Here is a 19,157-nt window from a genome sequence, read left to right as displayed (position 1 = left end):
TGCCCTCCATCTGAGGCTCAAAACAGAAAGTTCTGAGGCTCACAGCCACGAGACCACCTACCACAGTCACGGCCCTTGGAGGTACGGTCCTCCGACATACACATCTCTTTGGGCTGCCCATGTGGGGTCCCCTCTCCTTAAACTTGTAGGTAATGTTCATTCTACTTCCTCTCACCTGCATAAATGGTGCAGTTTGTCCCCAGAATCCCACAGACACCTCTGGGGAGGTGGAGCATAGGTGGGAACAGCTCAAAACCCTCCCCACCATTTCCTCCTGGCCCAGCCAGACATCTCCCTGTGTTGCCGCAGTCCCGGGCTCACCTGTAAATCAGTACCTCATCGTCGGAGCAGTTGTACTGCAGCTGGTACATCTTCACCCGGGGGGCGGACTTGCTGACCGACCACTTGACCAGGGCCGAGGTGGTGGTCACATCGGACACCAGCACAGCCCGTTCCGGGGGGCTTTTGGGAGGCTCCCCGCCCCCACTACCTCCACCTCCCCGGCTGGTCTTGCTGGAGCCAGTGATGTCCGAGAGGCGGGACTTGGGGGACGCCGTGCGGCTGGTGCTATTGCTGAGGTGTGGCAGCTGGACAATGGAGACCTCCACTGTGGCCGTGGCCTCCCCGGCGGCGTTGGCAGCGATGCAGGTGAAGGCGCCGCTGTCCTGAGAAGTGGTGATGAGGATGTCCAGGGTGCCGTTGTCATACACGGCAGTCCTGGAGGAGTTCCCCACCAGGCGGTCATCGGGGGCCACCCAGTGGATGAGGGGGCTGGGGTCCCCGATGGCCTTGCACTTGAGTGTGGCCGCCTGGCCCTCCAGGACCAGCAGCTTGTGCGTGTGCTGGGTGATGAGAGGCGGTTCGCACACAAACTCCTCCTCGCGCACGTGCCAGAAGTAGCGGCCCTTGAGGCCCCCCGGGGAGCCACAAGTCTCCAGGTCATCGTCCCGCTCGAGCCTCCGCAGCCAGAGAAGCTCGCAGTTACAGTGCAGTGGGTTTCCCCCAAAACTAAAGGACAGGGGTGGAGCGAAGGGCGTGGCAGTCAGGGCAGAGGCCTGGGAGTGGGCGAAGATGGGGTCCGGGGGCAGCTTCTGCAGCCGGTTGGAGGTGAGGTCCAGGCGGGCCAGTTTCTGCAGGTCGGCGAAGGTGCCCTCGGTGATGTGGTCCAGCAGGTTGTGGTCCAGGCTCAGCTGGTGCAGGTTGACCATGCGCCGCACGGAGCCCCAGGGCAGGCCGTGGAGGTTGTTGTAGGAGAGGTCCAGATCCTCCAGCGTCAGCAGGAAGTCCTCGAAGGCCTCATCTGCGATGCCTCCCAGCTGGTTGTTGTTCACAATGAGGTGCTGCAGGTTGACCAGGCCCCGCAGCGTGTCCTCCCCGAGGCTGGGCAGCCGGTTGCTGTCGAGGTGCAGGGAGCGCAGGCTCTCGAGGTCCAGGAAGGAGAAGGGCTGGATGTGGCTGATGGTGTTCCTGGACAGTGTCAGGTCCACCAGCCCCGTCATGTTGGCGAAGTCCTGGCGGCCGATGTGGATGATAAAGTTGCCGCCCAGACGCAGCTCCACCGTCCGCCGGTCGATGTCAGGGGGTACGAAGAGCAGCCCCTTGGAGGGGCACAGGGTCCCCAGTGACTCAGACAGGTTCTGGCAGACACAGTACTTGGGGCAGGCGTCGACCACGGCAAACGCCATGCCAAACGCCAGCAGGCCACCAAGCAGGGTCTCCATGGTCTGGTCACTCAGGCCGCGGCGCCTGGAAGGGAGGGACACAAGGTCAGGGTCAGGAGGCGACTTCCTAAAGCCCTGGCCCAGAGCTTCCTCCCTCACACCCACCCCCTGCCTTGGGGAGCAGTAGAGTAGCATCTGCTCACGCAGGTGTAATCTCTTCAACCAGTCCCTCCAATACAATTCTACTTTTTCCTTTCTCCTTAGCTCTTATCACCTTGGAACAGACTATTTAATTACTTATTAATTATGTTTATGGAATATTTTCTATCTCCCTCACTAGAATGTCAGTTCCATGAGGGCAGGTACTTTTGTCTATTTTGTTAATTGCTAAAACCTGCACATCTAGCACAGTGCCTGGAACATAGTAGATGCTCAATAAATATTTGTTGGATGGATGCATGGATGGATAATTCCATACCAGTGGTTCATCTAATAATCATTGGATTTGAAACGTGTTTTATGGCTGTATTTTGAAGCGGTTTTGCCTTCTTAATCGGATTAGGCTCAGCATGAAATCAAATTGGACCAGCATTCCCTAAGAACAAGAACATGGACAAGGAGAGAGCTGTCCCTGGGAGATGCCAAGGTTAGTGGGGAACTGGCTTTGGGTAAGTTCTTCCCCATGGAGAATCCACATAGTGGGTGAATCTCTGAGAGTTCAGGGAGGTGAAGAAGGGGGTGGGATGGGAAGCCAAGGCATGGACTTCTTCTGAGCACTTAGTATGTGCTGGGTCCCCTGCCTGGACCTTCATATACATCACCTCATCTGGGCTTCAGGAACACCCTTCACAGGGAAGGGCTTATCTGTGTATATAAATGAGGACTTGTCCATGGCCTAAGAGCCTCCTTCACGTCCTTATGCAAAAGTCACCTTCTCACCAAGGTCCTACCCTCTGTGCACATCCCTCTTCCTTGCTCTGCGTTTTCTCCTTGGAATTGATCACTAAGTTACTGTATGTTTCACCTACGTGTCTTGTTATTGTTTGTCTTCTGCACTGGCAAAAAAGCCCGAAACGGTTGGGGCTTGTTTTTATTCACCACTGAATAAAAGGCCTATAGCACTGCCTGTCGCACAGTAGGTGCTTTTGTGAGAATGACTATCCAGGGAAGGAAGGAACAGGGCTTTGGATCAGGTCTTTGAATCTCCAGATCTTACAGTTTCATCATTATTCCATGTGGCTCTATTTATGTAGTACTAAGAACATCAACTGAGTTGGACTTTCGGAAAATCATTGCACACTGGCTGTGTAGCATCATGCAGATCAACAGCTCTCGATTTGCCTTCTAGGAGTGCTAATTAGGGTTCTGCAAGGAAGGCTCCTAAGGCCACTGAATTGGGAAGCACAGCCCACTCTTGCTCACCCTTGCAAAAGCTCTCTATGCACTAGCAAGTTCGTAGAAGGGTTGAGAAATTCTGTGGCAGTAAAGAAATTTGAATTAATGTTTAATTCGGCATTGCTCCTTTTTTTAAGCTAAATATACTCCTATTTTTTTGCATAACAACTATTAATGCCTTGAGGAAGTAGAGCTCTATTGCTCCCAGTTTAAGGAGCACAGATGCAGACAAAACAACTAGCTGATAAAAAAAAGATACATAGTAAATTTAAAAACCTATTCCAATCAGATATGACTTTATTGTGAAGATTTGAGTTCCATCATTGTGTCTCTTTAAGGGTAAATCTCCCACCTGAAACGCTTCAGGGTGAGATTTACTTTGCATTTTATCTGTAGTGAGTGTTATTCCTGAACAGCACTGTCCAATAGAAACATAATACGAGCCACGAATATAATTTTAAATTACATATTAAATTACATTTAAATTACATGGCCATATTAAAAAAGTGAAAAGAAACATGTGAAATCAATTTTGATCATATATTTTACTTAACCCACTATATCCAAAAAATTATTTCAACATGTAATCAATACAAACAATTATGAAGGAGATGTTCAACATTCTTTTATTTGTACTAAGTCTTCAAAATCCAAGTGTATTTAACACTTAGAGCACATTTCAAGTGCTCAATAGCCTTATGCGACTATGGGCTTCCACAATGGACAGCACCGTTAGAGCAGGTGTTAGCTAAGTGTAGCCCAAGGGCCAAATCCAGCCTGCCACCTGTGTTTGTAAATAAAGTTTTATTAGAACACGGCCATGCTCATGTTTGCATATGGTCTGTGTCTTTTTTCACGCTACAATGGTGGAAGTAAGTAGTTGCAGCAGACAGAATATGGCCAGCAAAAGCCTAAAATATTTGCTGTCTTGCCCTTTACAGAAAAAGTTTGCTTACCTCTGTTCCAGAGGATTTTCTTTTCTTTACATCTTCTTCATTATGGTCACCCTCATTAAAAGCCTTTGTCAACGTGCCTATTTCCATGCAGCTCTGCTCTGAGCTCCCATGAGCAAAAGCCCACCCTTCCAGTCCCTGCTCTCGCCCATCTCCTCCTTGAGGGGTACCAGCCTGCCCTGACCCAGGTCCCACCAGGCACATCCATCCCAGAGGTGTCTACATGTGGAAGCTTTTGTGCCACCTTCTCCATGCCCAAATGCATGGCCTTCTAGGTGCATACTTAGCTGGGTGCTGATAAAGCAAACAGGAATCTTTTCCATCTGCCTTGACCCTCTTCTTATGTTTAGCACAAGGACAAGTCTTTGCAAGAGCTGGTTCTGCCCATTTCTCCACTTTCTTTCTCACGACTCTTTCTTCCTTTGTTCTTCTTGCTTCGACTACGCTCAACCTCTCTCACTTATAATTGCCAGGCTTGATCTTCCTCCGGGACTTCCTCCAAGCCTTGCTCCCTTCCTGGCTTCTCCCCCGCCTCCACTCCCGCCTGACCAAGCTCCTAGTGCACCTCCAGGCTCAGCTTAAGTGGCACCTGCTCCAGGAAGCTTCTCCAAAACCTAGACCAAAACAGACCTTCCTGCTATGGGCCCCTTAGCACCCTATACTTGTCCTACGTATTGCTCACCACACTTATACAATTCCTTAATCACTTACACATCTGTCTCCCTAGACTGGAAACTCCACAAGGCAGGGAATTTATCTACCCTGTCCACCCATCACTGTATCCCAGCACCCAGTACCACACCCGACTTGTAGTAAGTGCCCAATCAGTATCGAATGAGTGAATGAATAAAATCTGGTGCTGAGCCAAGGGAGCTTCTGGCATTGTCACTGAGGTTCTGAGTTCTGTATCAGCTCTGTCCAGGGCTCACTTGGCTAATCAGCTGAGAAAACCATCTTCGTGGAGTGGCCTGGTCACACAGAGGCTTCAGAAGTATCTTCCGGCAGCCATCCGTGCGCTTTCAAGCATATGGCTCATTGTGGTCATAGAGTCAGGGAGGTCAGAGGTCTCTGGCCACTTCATCTGCTCAAGGAGCGGTGAGTGGTATCTCCTACACCCACTGGGGACACAGGGATAGCCACCCCCAAGGAGGTCCCCTGCTAGTTAAGCTGGAGGTGGCTGTGTGCACGCGTGCCTGTGTCTATGTGCATGTGTATGTTTATGGGGGGCGGGTAGGGTTCTGAAAGCCTCTGGCCCCTTGAGAAGGGCATCCTCCTCATGAGCTCTTGTCAGTAAACACCGCAGTTTCTAAGGCTCAGCAGCACTTTCCAACATCTTCCCATCGCTGCACACACAGGAAATGGTAATAATCATTGTCAAGTGCATCTGAGTCCAGAGCCGAGGCTGTTGGCGGCCTGTGGGGGTATCTTCCACTGTCCCTCCAGATCCTCTTTCTCCTCCCTCTCTGACCCTGCCCTGTGTCCTGGAAGGTTGACCAGCATGGGCGGCATCAGTGCGATATGGACTGACTGCCCTGTCCTACGGCATCCTTGGGCCTTTCCATCCCTGCCTCTGTCGCCTGCCCTCCGGCAGTGGCAGCAAGCAGGAACGATCCGGACACTTTGGGATGCACACCCTGCATGGGGCCCATGGTTTCAAACAGTTGTGCCCCTGTAAATTATGCTAAACAAACCACATTTAAAAAAAGAGTTTGTTGAGGATTAACAAACATCTAATGAATTCATATCTGTGACATAATAGAGCTGGGTAAATATATTTTAAGTAATCAGCATGGGAGCTTACTGACAGAGAAGTGACTATTGAATCTTAATTAAAATTGTATTCTGAGAACCGTCACTTATTACTCTTATAGCCAACAAAAAGCAGCTTAAACCCCAAGTTGGGAGGGAGGTGAGGGGAACGGGGTAGATAACAGGCAACTAGTGCACACCTAGGGGGGGTGGGGAGGATCTCTCTTTTGAGCAGAGATTTGAACAAATGCTAGAAAGAGCAACCCAGGTCCCTCTAAGCATCTCGGAATGGTGTAGGTGGTGGAGGGGACCACGGAGAGGTGGCGGATTAGGAGTAGAAGGCTGGTATCAGGAACAAAGAAGCAGATGAAAGCAGGCAGGAGGGGCCGAAGCTGAGAGAGGTGCGTGGGGATCAGAAGCGAGGCTATGAAATGGATGCTGGTATCAAATGTCAGAATCAGCCTTCATGGGAGGAATCCATCCACAAAGGAACAAGAGCTTGTCTGCTCAGAATGTCTATGAGCCAGGACTGGGGGGGGAGGGGAGGGGCGAGTCAGGGAAGTTGCCAGAGAGACCAGGTGATGAGCTGGAGAGGAACAGAAACAATCTCCCCTGGCCCTGCAGTGCCTGGGAGAATCAGCATGTCTCTGGGGGTTTACCCAGGGTAGGAACAGTTCTCCTCCCTTCCTCCCTAGGTTTCTGGACGCGGTTTTCACAACAACTCTGCGAGGCGAGTGCTGCCACTAGTCCATTAAGATGCTCTGGTGTAATTGGAAAGAGGTGTCCCCACTGGGCGTCTGGAGTCCTCCCTAGCGGAACAGCTTTGTGCAGTGAGCAACCTGATCTACCGTACCTCATGGCCTGAGTATTGCTACCCCTGTTTTTACCACCAGGAAGTGAGGTTCAAAGAGACTTGGACCTGCCCAAACTCTCCCATCTCCCCTGAGAAGAATCATGATTTGAACTCAGGATAGTCTGGCTCCAGGCTGCCCTGAGAGTAGAAGAGGCCCCTCTAGAGGCTTCCATGTGCCTGGTGTACGTAGAAACCGGCTGCCTCTACCATGAGTTTGCTTAGTAACCTGTGACAACCCAGCTGTTCAACTAAATTTGGGCACTTGTGTTTCCTGCTTGGGGATGGGCCTGGAAGGAACGCTGCTGGTGTTCTCAGAAGCTGAGGCCTAATTGGCTCAGAAAGACCCACCTGTCAGGCCCGATGGTAGTGAGTCACACACATACACACGCACGCACGCACACAATTAAATATACTGGCAATGAATATAGAGTTGTGGAACTAGGCTGGTGGTTTGTAATCAGAATCTCCAGATGGGATTTTATATTTAAAACCAAAGGAAAAAAAGAACGATGAGGACAGAAAGGGGGAAAACTAAGGGACACGGCAGACATGGCAGCACAAGAGGAAAGTTCCTGTTCCTTCACTTCATGTGGAAACCACAGACTTTCCTCGCCCTTCCCCCAGCCCCTGGCCCTGCCTTCCTGCCAGAACCACCTCGAGCTGTTCCAGACAGAAGAGGCAACATTTAGCAGATGGCTGGCATGATATATGTGATATCTCTCCACCCTGATTTCCATTTAAAAGATACCTTAGCAACCAGCCGAGGAGCCACCCGCCCCTGGAGCCTGTAAATCAAGTAAGATGCCTGCCTCTGCTTCAGGTAAAAAGAAATGGCCCCTCCAGGGTGCTCCAGGCCGACAGGAAAGTGTGAATTAATAAGAGGGGGAGGGGTTCGTATCTGCCAGGAGAGGCAGCCGCCTGCGTCTTCTTTCCCAGACTTGCCCTCTCAGAGTACTTGCTGCTCCCCATAAATCGCACCACTCAAGGCGAGCCCTGAAGGGACCTGCACGGGAGCCAGGGGACCGGAAAAGGAAACTTGATTTTCAGACATGGGTTTCCTGAAGGGGCTGCTTCTCTGATCTAGGAGTTGTCAGGTGGCGACCCTGCCTCCAGCCCAGTGCGTGGTTCCAGGTTGAGGCTTCCAGCCCCTGTCCTTGCCCCGTCGCCAGCACCTCCACCTCTCAGGCCCTTAGGAAGTAACAGTCTGGGGCTTCTTCTGAGGGTAAGAGAAATGAGTTAGCATCAGAGAACTGATTTTCTCCATCCCCCTCCCTGATGCTGCTTTGCACAGGAATCCTTCTAGAATCTCGAGAAAGAGGGGATGGGGGCAAGTTCAGTGGATGTGTTGGAGAGGGAGATAGCTCCTGACCACAGAGAGCTCCCAGTCTGATGGGGGGAGGCATAGCTTTTGACCACAGGCAGCTTCTATGTTGATGTTGGAGTCACAGCTTCTAGTTTGAAGGGAGAGGGAGAGACCGAGAGACAGAGACAGAGAAAGCCAGAAAGCCTGCCCTTGGAAGGTCCTAGCTCCATGGCTGCAGAAAGACACCCACACAGGATGGGCAAAAACATTCCCTGTGCCGTCCCCAGGCAAAGCCGGGGAGACAGAGGCCACATCCCAAATCCTGGGACTTCTTCATAAACTAGCTGAAAAGACTGGTCTTAGATAGCAGAGGTAACAGGAAAGAAAAGGGAAACGAAGTCTAAAACATCCAAGGGCAGAATGAGCCCACTTAGGCTCTGTTTAAACTTCTATTGTGCAAGGTAAGCAGTTGTTATCCTAAGTAAGCTATTAAGCTCAGAACTGCTTCCTGTCTGCTCAGTGACAGCACGATGCCTCCGTGTTAACACATCCACGATAGCTTTGATTGTGTTGCAGTGTAATTATGTGTTTCCCTGTTTTCTACCCTATTCACCTGGGAACCCCTTCTTGGCAGGGACTGTATTTTGTTCAGCTCTGAATCCCCAGGAGCAAGCCCAGGACATAGCACAGAGCAGGCACCAGGCACGTGTTTGATAGAGAATGAATGAATGAATGAGAGCTCCAGCATGAACAGCTGTACACCTTGGCACCTTCGACCCTGTACACGCCCTCTTACTGCAGGAGTGTGCTCGCCCCCGTCTGGGGCGGGCCAGCCAGGCTGGCGCATTCATGCCCTGGAGAACAGCCCCCCAACCAAGGCTAGTAAGGGGGGTGGAAGATAAAGACCTCAGCTTCCTCGCCAGTTGGGTGGAACGACTCGGAAGCATGTCGTGCACAGTCTCCTACGGGTCCCCAGTGAGACTGAGCCGCAGTGGCCCTTCGCAGCCGCCTGCTTCTAACACACCCTGTTACTGGCTGCCTTCCCCTCCCCACGTCACCTCCCACCCCTCTTCCTCTTCCTGGGAGTCCTGCGATCACGGGCCAAATAAGCCACTTACACTCAAGTCCTTGTTTCAAGTCCACTTCTGGGGAATCCAGCCCAGGGCACGCTTCCGTACAACTCTCGTGCTATAAGGTACCCGCTGAGCCTGGGCCACTGTGGAAACTTCAGACACGTGGGAATCAAACATGATCGGAAAGCCACGCATATCCTCGTCAATGACTAACACGAACAGGCCGCTTATTGAAGGCAAGAGACCTTAGTTCCCACACTAATGATAGGTAGTGAGAGTTGAACGGAAAGTGGCTTCTACCCAACGTATTCACAACCAGGGCCGTGGAACACTAGCCCTCTTCTGTCTTGAGACACGTGTGAGCCAGTGTGTGGATGAGCGTTCGCGTGTGAATGAGGGAGGCCCGTGTACGGATGGGCGTGGAGCACGAGTGGAGGGTGTGTGTGTGTGAGGGGGGCAGGCGTGCCTGAGTGTGCCCGGAGGCGCCTTCGTGGGTGAGCGAGGGGGCGCCGCATGGATGGAGGCGGTGACTGGGGGACCCGCGGGTGCGGTGACTGGGGGACCCGCGGGTGCGGTGGCCGGCGCGCTGTGTGGGGGAAGGAGGGCCTGCCTGTGCGTGGAGGGTGAGAGAGGGAGGGGAGGCGAGCTGATTTGCTCAGCTTTGATGGGAACAAACGCTGTCTCGCGGCTGTGTTGTCAACTGCAAGTGCGTTACTCTCCATGGTCGCCTGTGATCCGTCCCTGCTTAGGGGACACGGACGGCCTACGGGGCTGGCAGCTCTCGGCATCGGTTCAGGCCCCGGCCTCCCGGCCGCTTTCCGCCCGTCGGCCTCCACGCCAGCCCTCAGCTGTGAGCGTGTGGGGGCTCAGCTTTCACGCACACAGATCTCTGCTTCGATTCGGTCATGACTTTCAAGACTTTTCTCTGCAATAACCGCCGTTCCAAGCCTCTTTTAGATTCTATCACCCGAAGCCTCAAGCAAGCGAGGCTCCAGCTGTGGGCGGCTGGGTAGACCACCGCCTTCTTACCTCAGAGGCGGGATGCGGAGAGTGTGGATACACAGGGAGGCGTCTGCGGTGGACTCGGCCTTCCTGGTCCTTTCTGCCTCTCCCAGAGTCTTCCCCAGCAGATTCACAGCCAAGGACCCCGTCTTCGCCACTTTAGCGCTTTCACCTTCGCCTGCTCTAAACCACACAGCACCCGCCACCGAGCACCCCGGCCCCTCTCTGGTCCCCACGCACAACGGAGCAAGCGGAGCACGTGGTCCCCTCTAGGACCCCGGTGAGGAAGGGAGAAGGGGGGTGGGTAATTCAAAGCGGCAGAAAATCCAAAACTCATTTCCACTCGGCTGGGGAATGTTCACTCTGTGATTTACTCTCCTCATTATGTTTGGCTCAGGCTAAAATTAAAATTGGCTTTTCTTCTTCACGCCAACCAGGCTACAGGCTAGGCAATGGCTGGATAGCACTGAAGTTTCGTCCAGCTAGAGAAGTTAATTATGGGTTAACATCTGACCAGGATATCAGACTTGAAGGTCAATAGAGGTAGGGGTTGGATCTCCCCTCAGCAGACCGGGGCTCCCCGAGGGCGGGACCGCGTCTCCCCTCAGACCGGGGCTTCCTGAGGACGGGCCTGCGTCTCCCCTCAGACCGGGGCTTCCTGAGGACGGGCCTGCGTCTCCCCTCAGACTGGGGCTCCCTGAGGCAGGGCTGTGTGTCCCCTCAGATCGGGGCTCCCTGAGGACGGGCCTGCGTCTCCCCTCAGACTGGGGCTCCTTGAGGCACGGCTGCGTCTCCCCTCAGACCGGGGCTCCCCGAGGACGGGGCCGCGTCTCCCCTCAGACTGGGGCTCCCCGAGGGCGGGGCCGCGTCTCCCCTCAGACCGGGCTCCCCGAGGGCGGGGCCGCGTCTCCCCTCAGACTGGGGCTCCCCGAGGGCGGGGCCGCGTCTCCCCGGGGGCGGGGCCGTGGCTAGCACCTGCCCACAGTTCTTCTTCCGGCATCTGAGGCCAATATTCGCAGCGTCCTCCTGCTCCGCACAGCCCCCTCTGCTTACCCCACCGTGGGAAGCCCAGGTGGGGGCCAGGCCTCCCTGAAGCAGCCGTTCCCCGCAAGTCCGCAGCTGGGCCTCCGCAGGGGCTGCCGCCAGCGTAATATCACTGAAGCTCACAGGCTGCTCTGAGAAGGGCGATGTCTCGTTGCACAGGCCTGTGGGTACTACCCTTGCTTGTTATTATGCATCTGGCGCAGCATCAAGCATGGCATATTTAATCTTGGACTCCTAGTAACACTTCAGATTATTAAAACAAAAAGAATTTAGACAATCAGATTGGCTTGATGGGAGTTTATTTGCCTGTTTGTGGGTGGCGGGGAGGGCGACCCTGCATGGGGGACACAGTTACAGGCAAAGATTCCCATGTTTCACCTCCAAGGTCAGCTCTTTCCTTGGCCTTGAAACAGAATCCTCATCACCTGTTGGCCAACCTAGACTTACAAGGTGACACACGAAAGCAGGAAGACTTTTCACTCGGGGCTACCTTTGCTGTTTTATGGAGCTCCCACAAATTCCCTCAGTAGACATAAGTCACACTAGGGAAAAGGCCTATCTGTGGGGTCCCCTGACACGCTGTCCCATGTCGCATGCCCCGGCTGAGCAGCACTGAAGGGGCAGGAGGGGTGGTGAGGAAGGGCTGCCCAGCCTCTCGGGGGTGGGGTGCAGGGTGCCAGGCCTGGTGCCCGCTCTACCCCCATGCAAACCCCTCCTCATAGACCAGCTCTAGCTCCAGCGCCCCGCGCTTCCTCCCACTTGGTAAAAAGTATCTTCTTGTGTCCTCCCAGTTCTGGACAGAAGGGACAGAGAAACATCATCAGTCAGGGAGGAACAGATGAAAGAACTGAAGGGACACTTAGTGAAGGGAGTTTAGACTATTTGCAGAGTTGTGGGCAGGGTTAGGGGAACCCAAGAGGGGTGCTGTGGCCCCCAGGGGCTGGCAACAGAGGGAGGCTTTTCAAACCCTTTCATCCCTAGGCCTGAAGGGTTGAAGGCAGAGGGCAGTTCCCAGAACCCACGCAGTGTTACAGACGCGGGAGCGGGATAGGGATGGATACAACCCACTGACCAACTGCAGCCTGGGCGGGAGCTGGCCGAGGACACAGTCCCCTCTCTCTCATCCTGCCTCTCACCTCCTCCTGGGCCTCCCAGTCGCCAAACCCAGGAAGCTAGAGGACAAAGGAGCCTGCAGGAAGCGGTCCACACAGGCCAGCCTCCCAGGGCACAGGGCAGGGCAGATAAAGGTGGAGAGTTCACTTGCAGGAGTGGTTGGAAAATAATCTGCACACAGAGAGAGCAGTCTTCTCTCTTGTCAACTTTCCCGGTGAGTTGTTGGATAATAAAACGACTTGTAGGGGCTTCCCTGGTGGCGCAGTGGTTGAGAATCTGCCTGCCAATGCAGGGGACACGGGTTCGAGCCCTGGTCTGGGAAGATCCCACATGCCGCGGAGCAACTGGGCCCATGAACCACAACTACTGAGCCTGCGCGTCTGGAGCCTGTGCTCCGCAACAAGAGAGGCCGCGATAGTGAGAGGCCCGCGCACCGCGATGTAGAGTGGCCCCTGCTTGCCACAACTAGAGAAAGCCCTCACACAGAAACGAAGGCCCAACACAGCCATAAATGAATAAAATAAATAAATAATAATAAAAAAAGTCTTTAAAAAACAAAAAAACAAAACCACTTGTAAGTGTAAGAAGAACAAGGAGGAAAAAGGAGGAAGAGGAGAAAGAGGAGAGAGAGATGAACCCACTGGAAACAATAAACCCCACAGAATCAAGGGCAGTAAATATGAATTCAATTTGCTTTTGCCATTTACACAGCCCAGCCTTCGTAAGCGCTGACAGGCTGATCAGATAAAAGTCGCCATTGCCACCAGGACGGCACATTTAAATTTTTATTACAAACATCAGGCTCCATTACCCTGGGATTTGCCCTCTGCATTCCTAATGTTGTCTTTCTTCATGTTGGAATGGGAGCACCCTGGCTCCCAGGGACTAACTAATACAGCAGGAAGAGCCTGGTGTAGGCGTTCTGTGACCTGGGTCCCATCCTGGCCCTGCCCATGGCCTCAGCAAGCCACCTCTCCTCTGTGAAGCCTCACCTTCAGTCTCTCTTCTTTTCCCAAACTTGGCTAAAGCACTGCCATAGGCACAGCTGTCACTGTCTGGTAATGCCTTCTTCCACCTAAACTAACTGGGGACCTGTGATTAGAGAGTCTGGAGAAAGTGTGTCCTTAAACCTCTATTTTTCTGTGAACTTCTCAGAAGGCCAAAGACTTGAATTTGGTTTCAATAATTCTTACTCTTTAGCCCTTGAAATGTAGATGACGTCATCATCGTCATCACCATCTATCACCATCTAACGGTGAACACTTGCTGAGTGTTAATTTCATGCCCATCATTTCATGCTTTAACCCTTTCATCCTCCCACCCACCCTATGTAGTGGGTGTGGTAATTACCCCTATTTTACAGATGAGGCAAGTGAGGCTCAGAGAGGTGTTTAGGTGACTTGCGCAGGGTCCCCCTCCTAGTCAGTGACCGCTGGTCCCTCTGGGCTGTCCGAGTGTTTTGTCAGTATTGTCAGTCTCAGGACCCTAGGACTCACCTAGCTCTCCAGGAGAGCCAATCAACAAAATGTACAGGGGCTCTAGCCAAACAGTAGGCAGAGTCACTTTATTATCAAACATTTAACTGAGAGAGAATGGGGAGCTCACCCTAGAATTTCGGGGTGGGGTTCTCCGCCCTGATGTGTCAAAGGTCAGAGTGCTCCCAGAGTTAAAGCACAAGCAGGTGAGAGATCAGGGGGCTGGTTGCTCCTGAGTGGTGTCCTTCACACTGGTCCCAATGGGGGACTGTGAATCGCTCTTCGACTCGCACCAGCACTTTGGCCTCAGGATTCAGGGGTGTTGCCGACTTGGGGGAAGGGACTCACACCTTCCTGCTATGAATGGGAAAAGCAAATCAGCTCTCGGTGGAGGCAGTGAGTTTTATGTTTCTCCTGCAACCCCCAGGGTTTAGTCTCATCAAGCAAGTGCTCCCCTTGAGACCCTAACTCAACCAGCTTCAGGTAGGGTGAAAAAAAAAATTATTCTGATAATCAGGAGATCAGAGTGAAGTTGAAGCTGAGAGGAAGCTGCCCCCGCCACAGTGTGACCACAGCTGTCTACATCTCTCCTACCACCCTCGGTTGCCTCCAATGTACATGGGAAGGGAGTTTGGGAGCAAGGCGATCTCTGGATCCTCTTCCAGATGTAACCTTTCCTAATCCTAGTCTTGCTGCCACACTTTCAAAGATCAAAGGAGGGTGGGAGGGAGGGAGATGCAAGAGGGAAGAGATATGGGAACATATTGTATATGTATAACTGATTCACTTTGTTATAAAGCAGAAGCTAACACACCATTGTAAGGCAATTATACTTCAATAAAGATATTTAAAAAAAAAAAGATCAAATAAATGGTTAAAATATTGATCAATGGTTAAAATATTAATGGCTGATTAGGTTAACTGCGAATTCTGCACTGCTTAACCAAGGAACAGGGTCCCTAATGAAATTTTAGGCATTATCCCCTGATTTGTGGGAATGGTGTTAGGAGAGACTGCAAGGCTGGGAGAGTCTAATTGTTTTTCCTAATTCACATCACATAACTGCCTCCTGCCTTTTGACATGAAGCAGAGCCAGAAAGGACGAATGCCTCTGGCTTAAGTTCCCACACAGAGACAAGGAGATTGGATGGAGGCTCCCTAGACGAGTGAAGGAGGGCTCAGTCTACTTTGCTGAAGGAAGGAAACAGGGCAGCTTCCTGCTGTAGTTGAGTGGAGGAGTAGCGGAGAAGTCAGGTTGGAGAGTTGGGAGGGCAATCAAATCAGCCAGCCCTTCCTTGACGCCCAGCGTTGTGCACTTCCTCCATGGTGTGACAGTACAGAGTCCCCTGGTTGTCCTCTAATATCCATTCTCCCATTTTCCCCAGTAAGAAGCCCCAAGTGTTATTTGGCCACAAAGCCATGCAGAATAAAGACTACATTTCCCAGCCTCCCTTGTACCTAGGTGTGGTCATATGACTAAGTTTTAGCCAATGGGCTATAAGTAAAACACTAGTATGTGATACCCTAGAGGTGTCCTTTAAGAAAGGATGCACCCTTCTTTGCCCCTCCCTCTTTCCTAATAACTGAAATGTTGATACATGGACAGAACTTGCACAGCTATCTTGGTCCACAAACTGGTAGCCATGTGTTTGAGGATACAAAGTGACAAAACAGAAGGAACCTGGGCACCTGGTGATCATAGCACCACCATATAGTCCTGGAATCCCTGAAGTTTTTGTTTTTGTTTTAATTATAACTTAAAAAAAATAGTTTAAGACTCATAAGAAGTTTCAAAAATAGTAAGAATTCCCATAGACTCTTCACCCCACTTTCCCCCATGATAACATCTGATATACCTATAGTACATTATCAAAGCAGGAACTTGACATTGTTACAATGCTGTTCACTTGAATATAGACCTTATTGCCTGTACTTTCTACATGAGAGAGAAAAAAAAGTCTTTGTTTTTTTATCACTCACAATGAAATCAATTTCTGATATAATTTCCAAAAAGTATAAGGTGGCATCCAAGCTCCATCCCTGAGAAAGGTACATGGCAGGCAGGAGCTGGCCAGATGCAGGGAACAACCAGACTAACCTTCAGGGCAATGTGGAGAAGTCCTTTCGAACAGTGAGAGGCATAGGACTATCGAGCCATCTTTCCCTTTGATGGTGCTGGTGAAAGGACTGTCCTCCCCGACCTCCTTGCTCTACCACTGGCCTTGGCAGGCATCCCTGCCCCCATGCCTAACTCTGTGCTCACCCTTCTCTTGCTGGACCCACCTCCACACCCACCTCTTACCTACGCAGAGCTCTGCATCCCCTTGCTAATTCAGGAAGACCTGAGATGCTCATTAGTGTTGCTGGATCCTGGCCCATCAAAGTCACATGTTAGTAGGACAGGGGAACGAAGGCGGGTGACATTTGTTGGTATTTTCAACTCGGGTGAAAACAAACAAATTGCACTGGAGTTAAATGTCAAAGAATCCTGAGACTGCTGCATGGGAAGAAGGGAGGAACGTCTCCTCTCGGGGACAGCCTTCTCCGTGTCCCTGAGTGGGTGCATGTGGGAGATGCAACTGTGTTGGAAACCTGCAAGGAAGGCCAAGTGGGCCCTGTTTGTCAATGTCCAGCTTCATCCTACTGTAGGCAGGCTGGTTAGACATGTGGGCAGTCCCCAAGGGAGGACACGCATTCATGATCCATCCATGCATCCAGAAAACATATACTGAGAACTGGCTACATAGAAAAGACTCTACAATAGGTGCTGAGGGGCAACCAGAGATGAAACAAATATGGCTGGTCCCCACCTCCTGGGAACAGGTCTCCCATAGAGAGGACAGAAGGCGTATAAACATATAGTGTAAGAAGAAAATGGTTCGTCGTTAGGGGTACAATGTTCTCAGACGAAGAAGAGGGAAGGAGAACCAGGGATGAATTTCAAAGGCTTTGCCACGAGGCCTGCAGGATGGACAATATTTAGACGTGCAAAGATGTGGGTTGAAGGTGGCATTCAACTCAAAGAGATCACCGAGGCATCTCCACCCACATTACTATTAGCTTTACTATCATTGTTCCCCCCAAAACTGGAAGGAAGTGCACCTGTGGAGCTGGACACATGTGATGTAACCCAGCAGCACAGGAAGGGTTTCTGGGGTCTATGAACTTATTGGAATCGTGTGCTGAATTTTGTGTGGTCAGGCATTTTTCTGGCAGGAATGTCCACAGCCTCCATCAGGTTCTGCAAGGTAGAGGTTATTTGCCCCCAAATTGAACCCCTATTCTAGAAGCTGGCAAGAAGCCCTTGCTGGATGTCAAACCATTACTTGTCTGAATGAACACACTCCATGGAGACAGGCTGGAGATTTCTAGATGCGGCTCTTCCTGCACAAGCTCTAATTCCTGAGACCTGATTTGGAGAGACTAATCCATCCCCAGCCCCAGCTCGAGGGGGTGGGGCAGGAGGTAGAGAAAGGGCATTGGTGGGGGGGAGTAGGGCAAGCTCTTTCCCAGGGAAGCAGCAACCTCTGCTTATGCCCAGCCCTGCAGTGATTGAATTATCAGCCCTTTCACTTAATGAGCATCTCTCTGGGCTGGCCATGAGACCTGTGTTCGGGAGAGCAGACATTTCATTAGCAGAATTCGGTGGCACTGTGTTGATCCTGGTTTCCTGACAATTATGAGAAGGAATCAGAGTGCCAAGTAGCATCCTTCTGTGAGCCTTGCCTTGTTCAAAACATGCAAGCTCTCCTCCACCCCCTAGTCTCACGTGTAGCTCTGCGTGACCAGAGGAGGCAAGAAGCCCCCTGTAAGGGATCTCAAAGTACAAGAGGAAGGCCTTGTGGGGATGTGCCCTTGGGCCTGGACCACTTTGGCTGCAGACAGATGATTACAGATTAGGAATGAGCAAGAACGCCACAGGCTGCTGGTGGACAATCTTCCAGGAACCATCACTCCTTCATCTTGTCGCTTCCAAGGATACCTCTACCAGTGAAATGACATTATGGATACTCCAGGTCACCATTGGGATTACCGTTATCTTCCTTTCCACACGAGGAGAAACAGAGGCACAGGAAAGAGGACAGGGGCACTGGTGGAAGCCTCTGGGAGGACTTCTAAAGTGTTCAATCTTACCTCCACAGTGAAAGTCTTCCACGAACAAAGGGTGAGGCACATATCAGATTTGCTGTGTAATGTGACAATGCAGGTGGGAGTTTCTCTAGGTCAGCCCACTTAACATCCATGATATCAGCTGGCCTCAAGGCCAGAGTCATGGCTGGTCAACATCATAAGTCCAAGGCCACCCAATCCTGGGTCCACCATGCCATCAATCTGCTCCTGTGATCAAGCTGACAATGATCCAGAATTAACCACATGAGCTGTCAAAGCCACAACAGCCAGTGGTGTCGCCAGTCAGGATTATAATGTCACTGTCCGCATTGGTGAGTTCTGAGCCCAGGTGAACTCTTACCCCAGGGCATCTTGAGTGTGGGAGAGAGAAGTGCCCTTCGGTCTATGGGTCTGTGGTGTGTGAGCACAACCCTCCCTAAATTCTCTACATCAAAACCTAGAAGAACTGAGGGACTAGACCCACCTGACTGTTCCATCAGGTCCAGAAGACCTTATAGATGGTGACAGGGCTCTGAGAGGAGCCACACAGATCCACTAACAGGAGGGAGATGACTGATGACATCAGCAAGGTTCCCTGAAGACAACTGTGTGAACAAATGGAATTATCCTTCTCCCCCACACCTCCTTATCACATGGGAAGGGAAACACACATAGAAAGAGGGAGGGAGGGAGTGTGAGAGAAAGATGGAGAGAGAAAGGGGAGGAAGAAGGGAGGAAGGAAGGGAAGAGGGAGGGAAGGAGAGCAGAAGAGGGGGCAGAGAGGGAGAGAATATAAATGAATACATGGAACTTTGGAAACAGACACACCAGCCCCCTAGGGCAAGATGCTGGGTTGTAGCGTAAGTTACTTATGCAGAATAAGAGTGAACTGTTGCCAAGTGTAGGAGATGAAGCAGTAGGTGATTTCTTCCCCATGGGGGATGATCTACGGCCCTGCTCCACTCTGATCACCACTGCAGGTGGAGGCCCCATCTCGCTCCAGTAAGCAATCAGCAGTGCTTCCCTATGTGTGTCCTGTAAGGAACTCTTACCCTGGGAAAGTCACTGATTGTGTCAAGAGGCTGGAGGGAAAAGGAAGAAGGGAAAAGGAGAGTTGGAGAGTGAGGATGTGGCAATGCTCTTGTGGAGAAAGGGGGATGTGATTGGCTGGCACTGATATTTTCATCTATATCCCACTGTGGAGGATGGATGAAGGAAGTCTCAGCTCTCTCTAGCTTTAAGGGTCTAAGAGGGAAGCATCCCTATAAAGGGCATCACCCCAACACCCCGACAGCCACCACCCTTAGCAAAACCACTCCCACCATAACTCCCCCAATGGTGGAAGCCCCCCCCCCACACCGTTCCTCCCCCCGGACATTCACAGACACACACAACTCCCTTTGAGTTGGCTTTGATGTCCAGATGT

General features: G+C 51.8%; 1 protein-coding gene across 1 annotated transcript in view; it reads right to left on the bottom strand.

The window, feature by feature from the left end:
- The window catches only part of LRFN2 (leucine rich repeat and fibronectin type III domain containing 2), a 177,162-nt gene that overhangs the window by 34,670 nt on the left and 123,335 nt on the right, over window positions 1-19,157 (bottom strand). Inside the window, exon 2 of the mRNA XM_059937466.1 lies at window positions 322-1,746. Within this exon, the coding sequence (XP_059793449.1) occupies window positions 322-1,721 (1,400 nt within the window). The 5' untranslated portion in view covers window positions 1,722-1,746. The remainder of the gene's footprint in view (window positions 1-321; window positions 1,747-19,157) is intronic.

The sequence above is a fragment of the Balaenoptera ricei genome, chromosome 11 (assembly GCF_028023285.1).
Source record: "Balaenoptera ricei isolate mBalRic1 chromosome 11, mBalRic1.hap2, whole genome shotgun sequence".
In the NCBI taxonomy this organism is placed as follows: Eukaryota; Metazoa; Chordata; class Mammalia; order Artiodactyla; family Balaenopteridae; genus Balaenoptera; species Balaenoptera ricei.
This window is presented reverse-complemented; position numbering and strand designations above follow the sequence as displayed.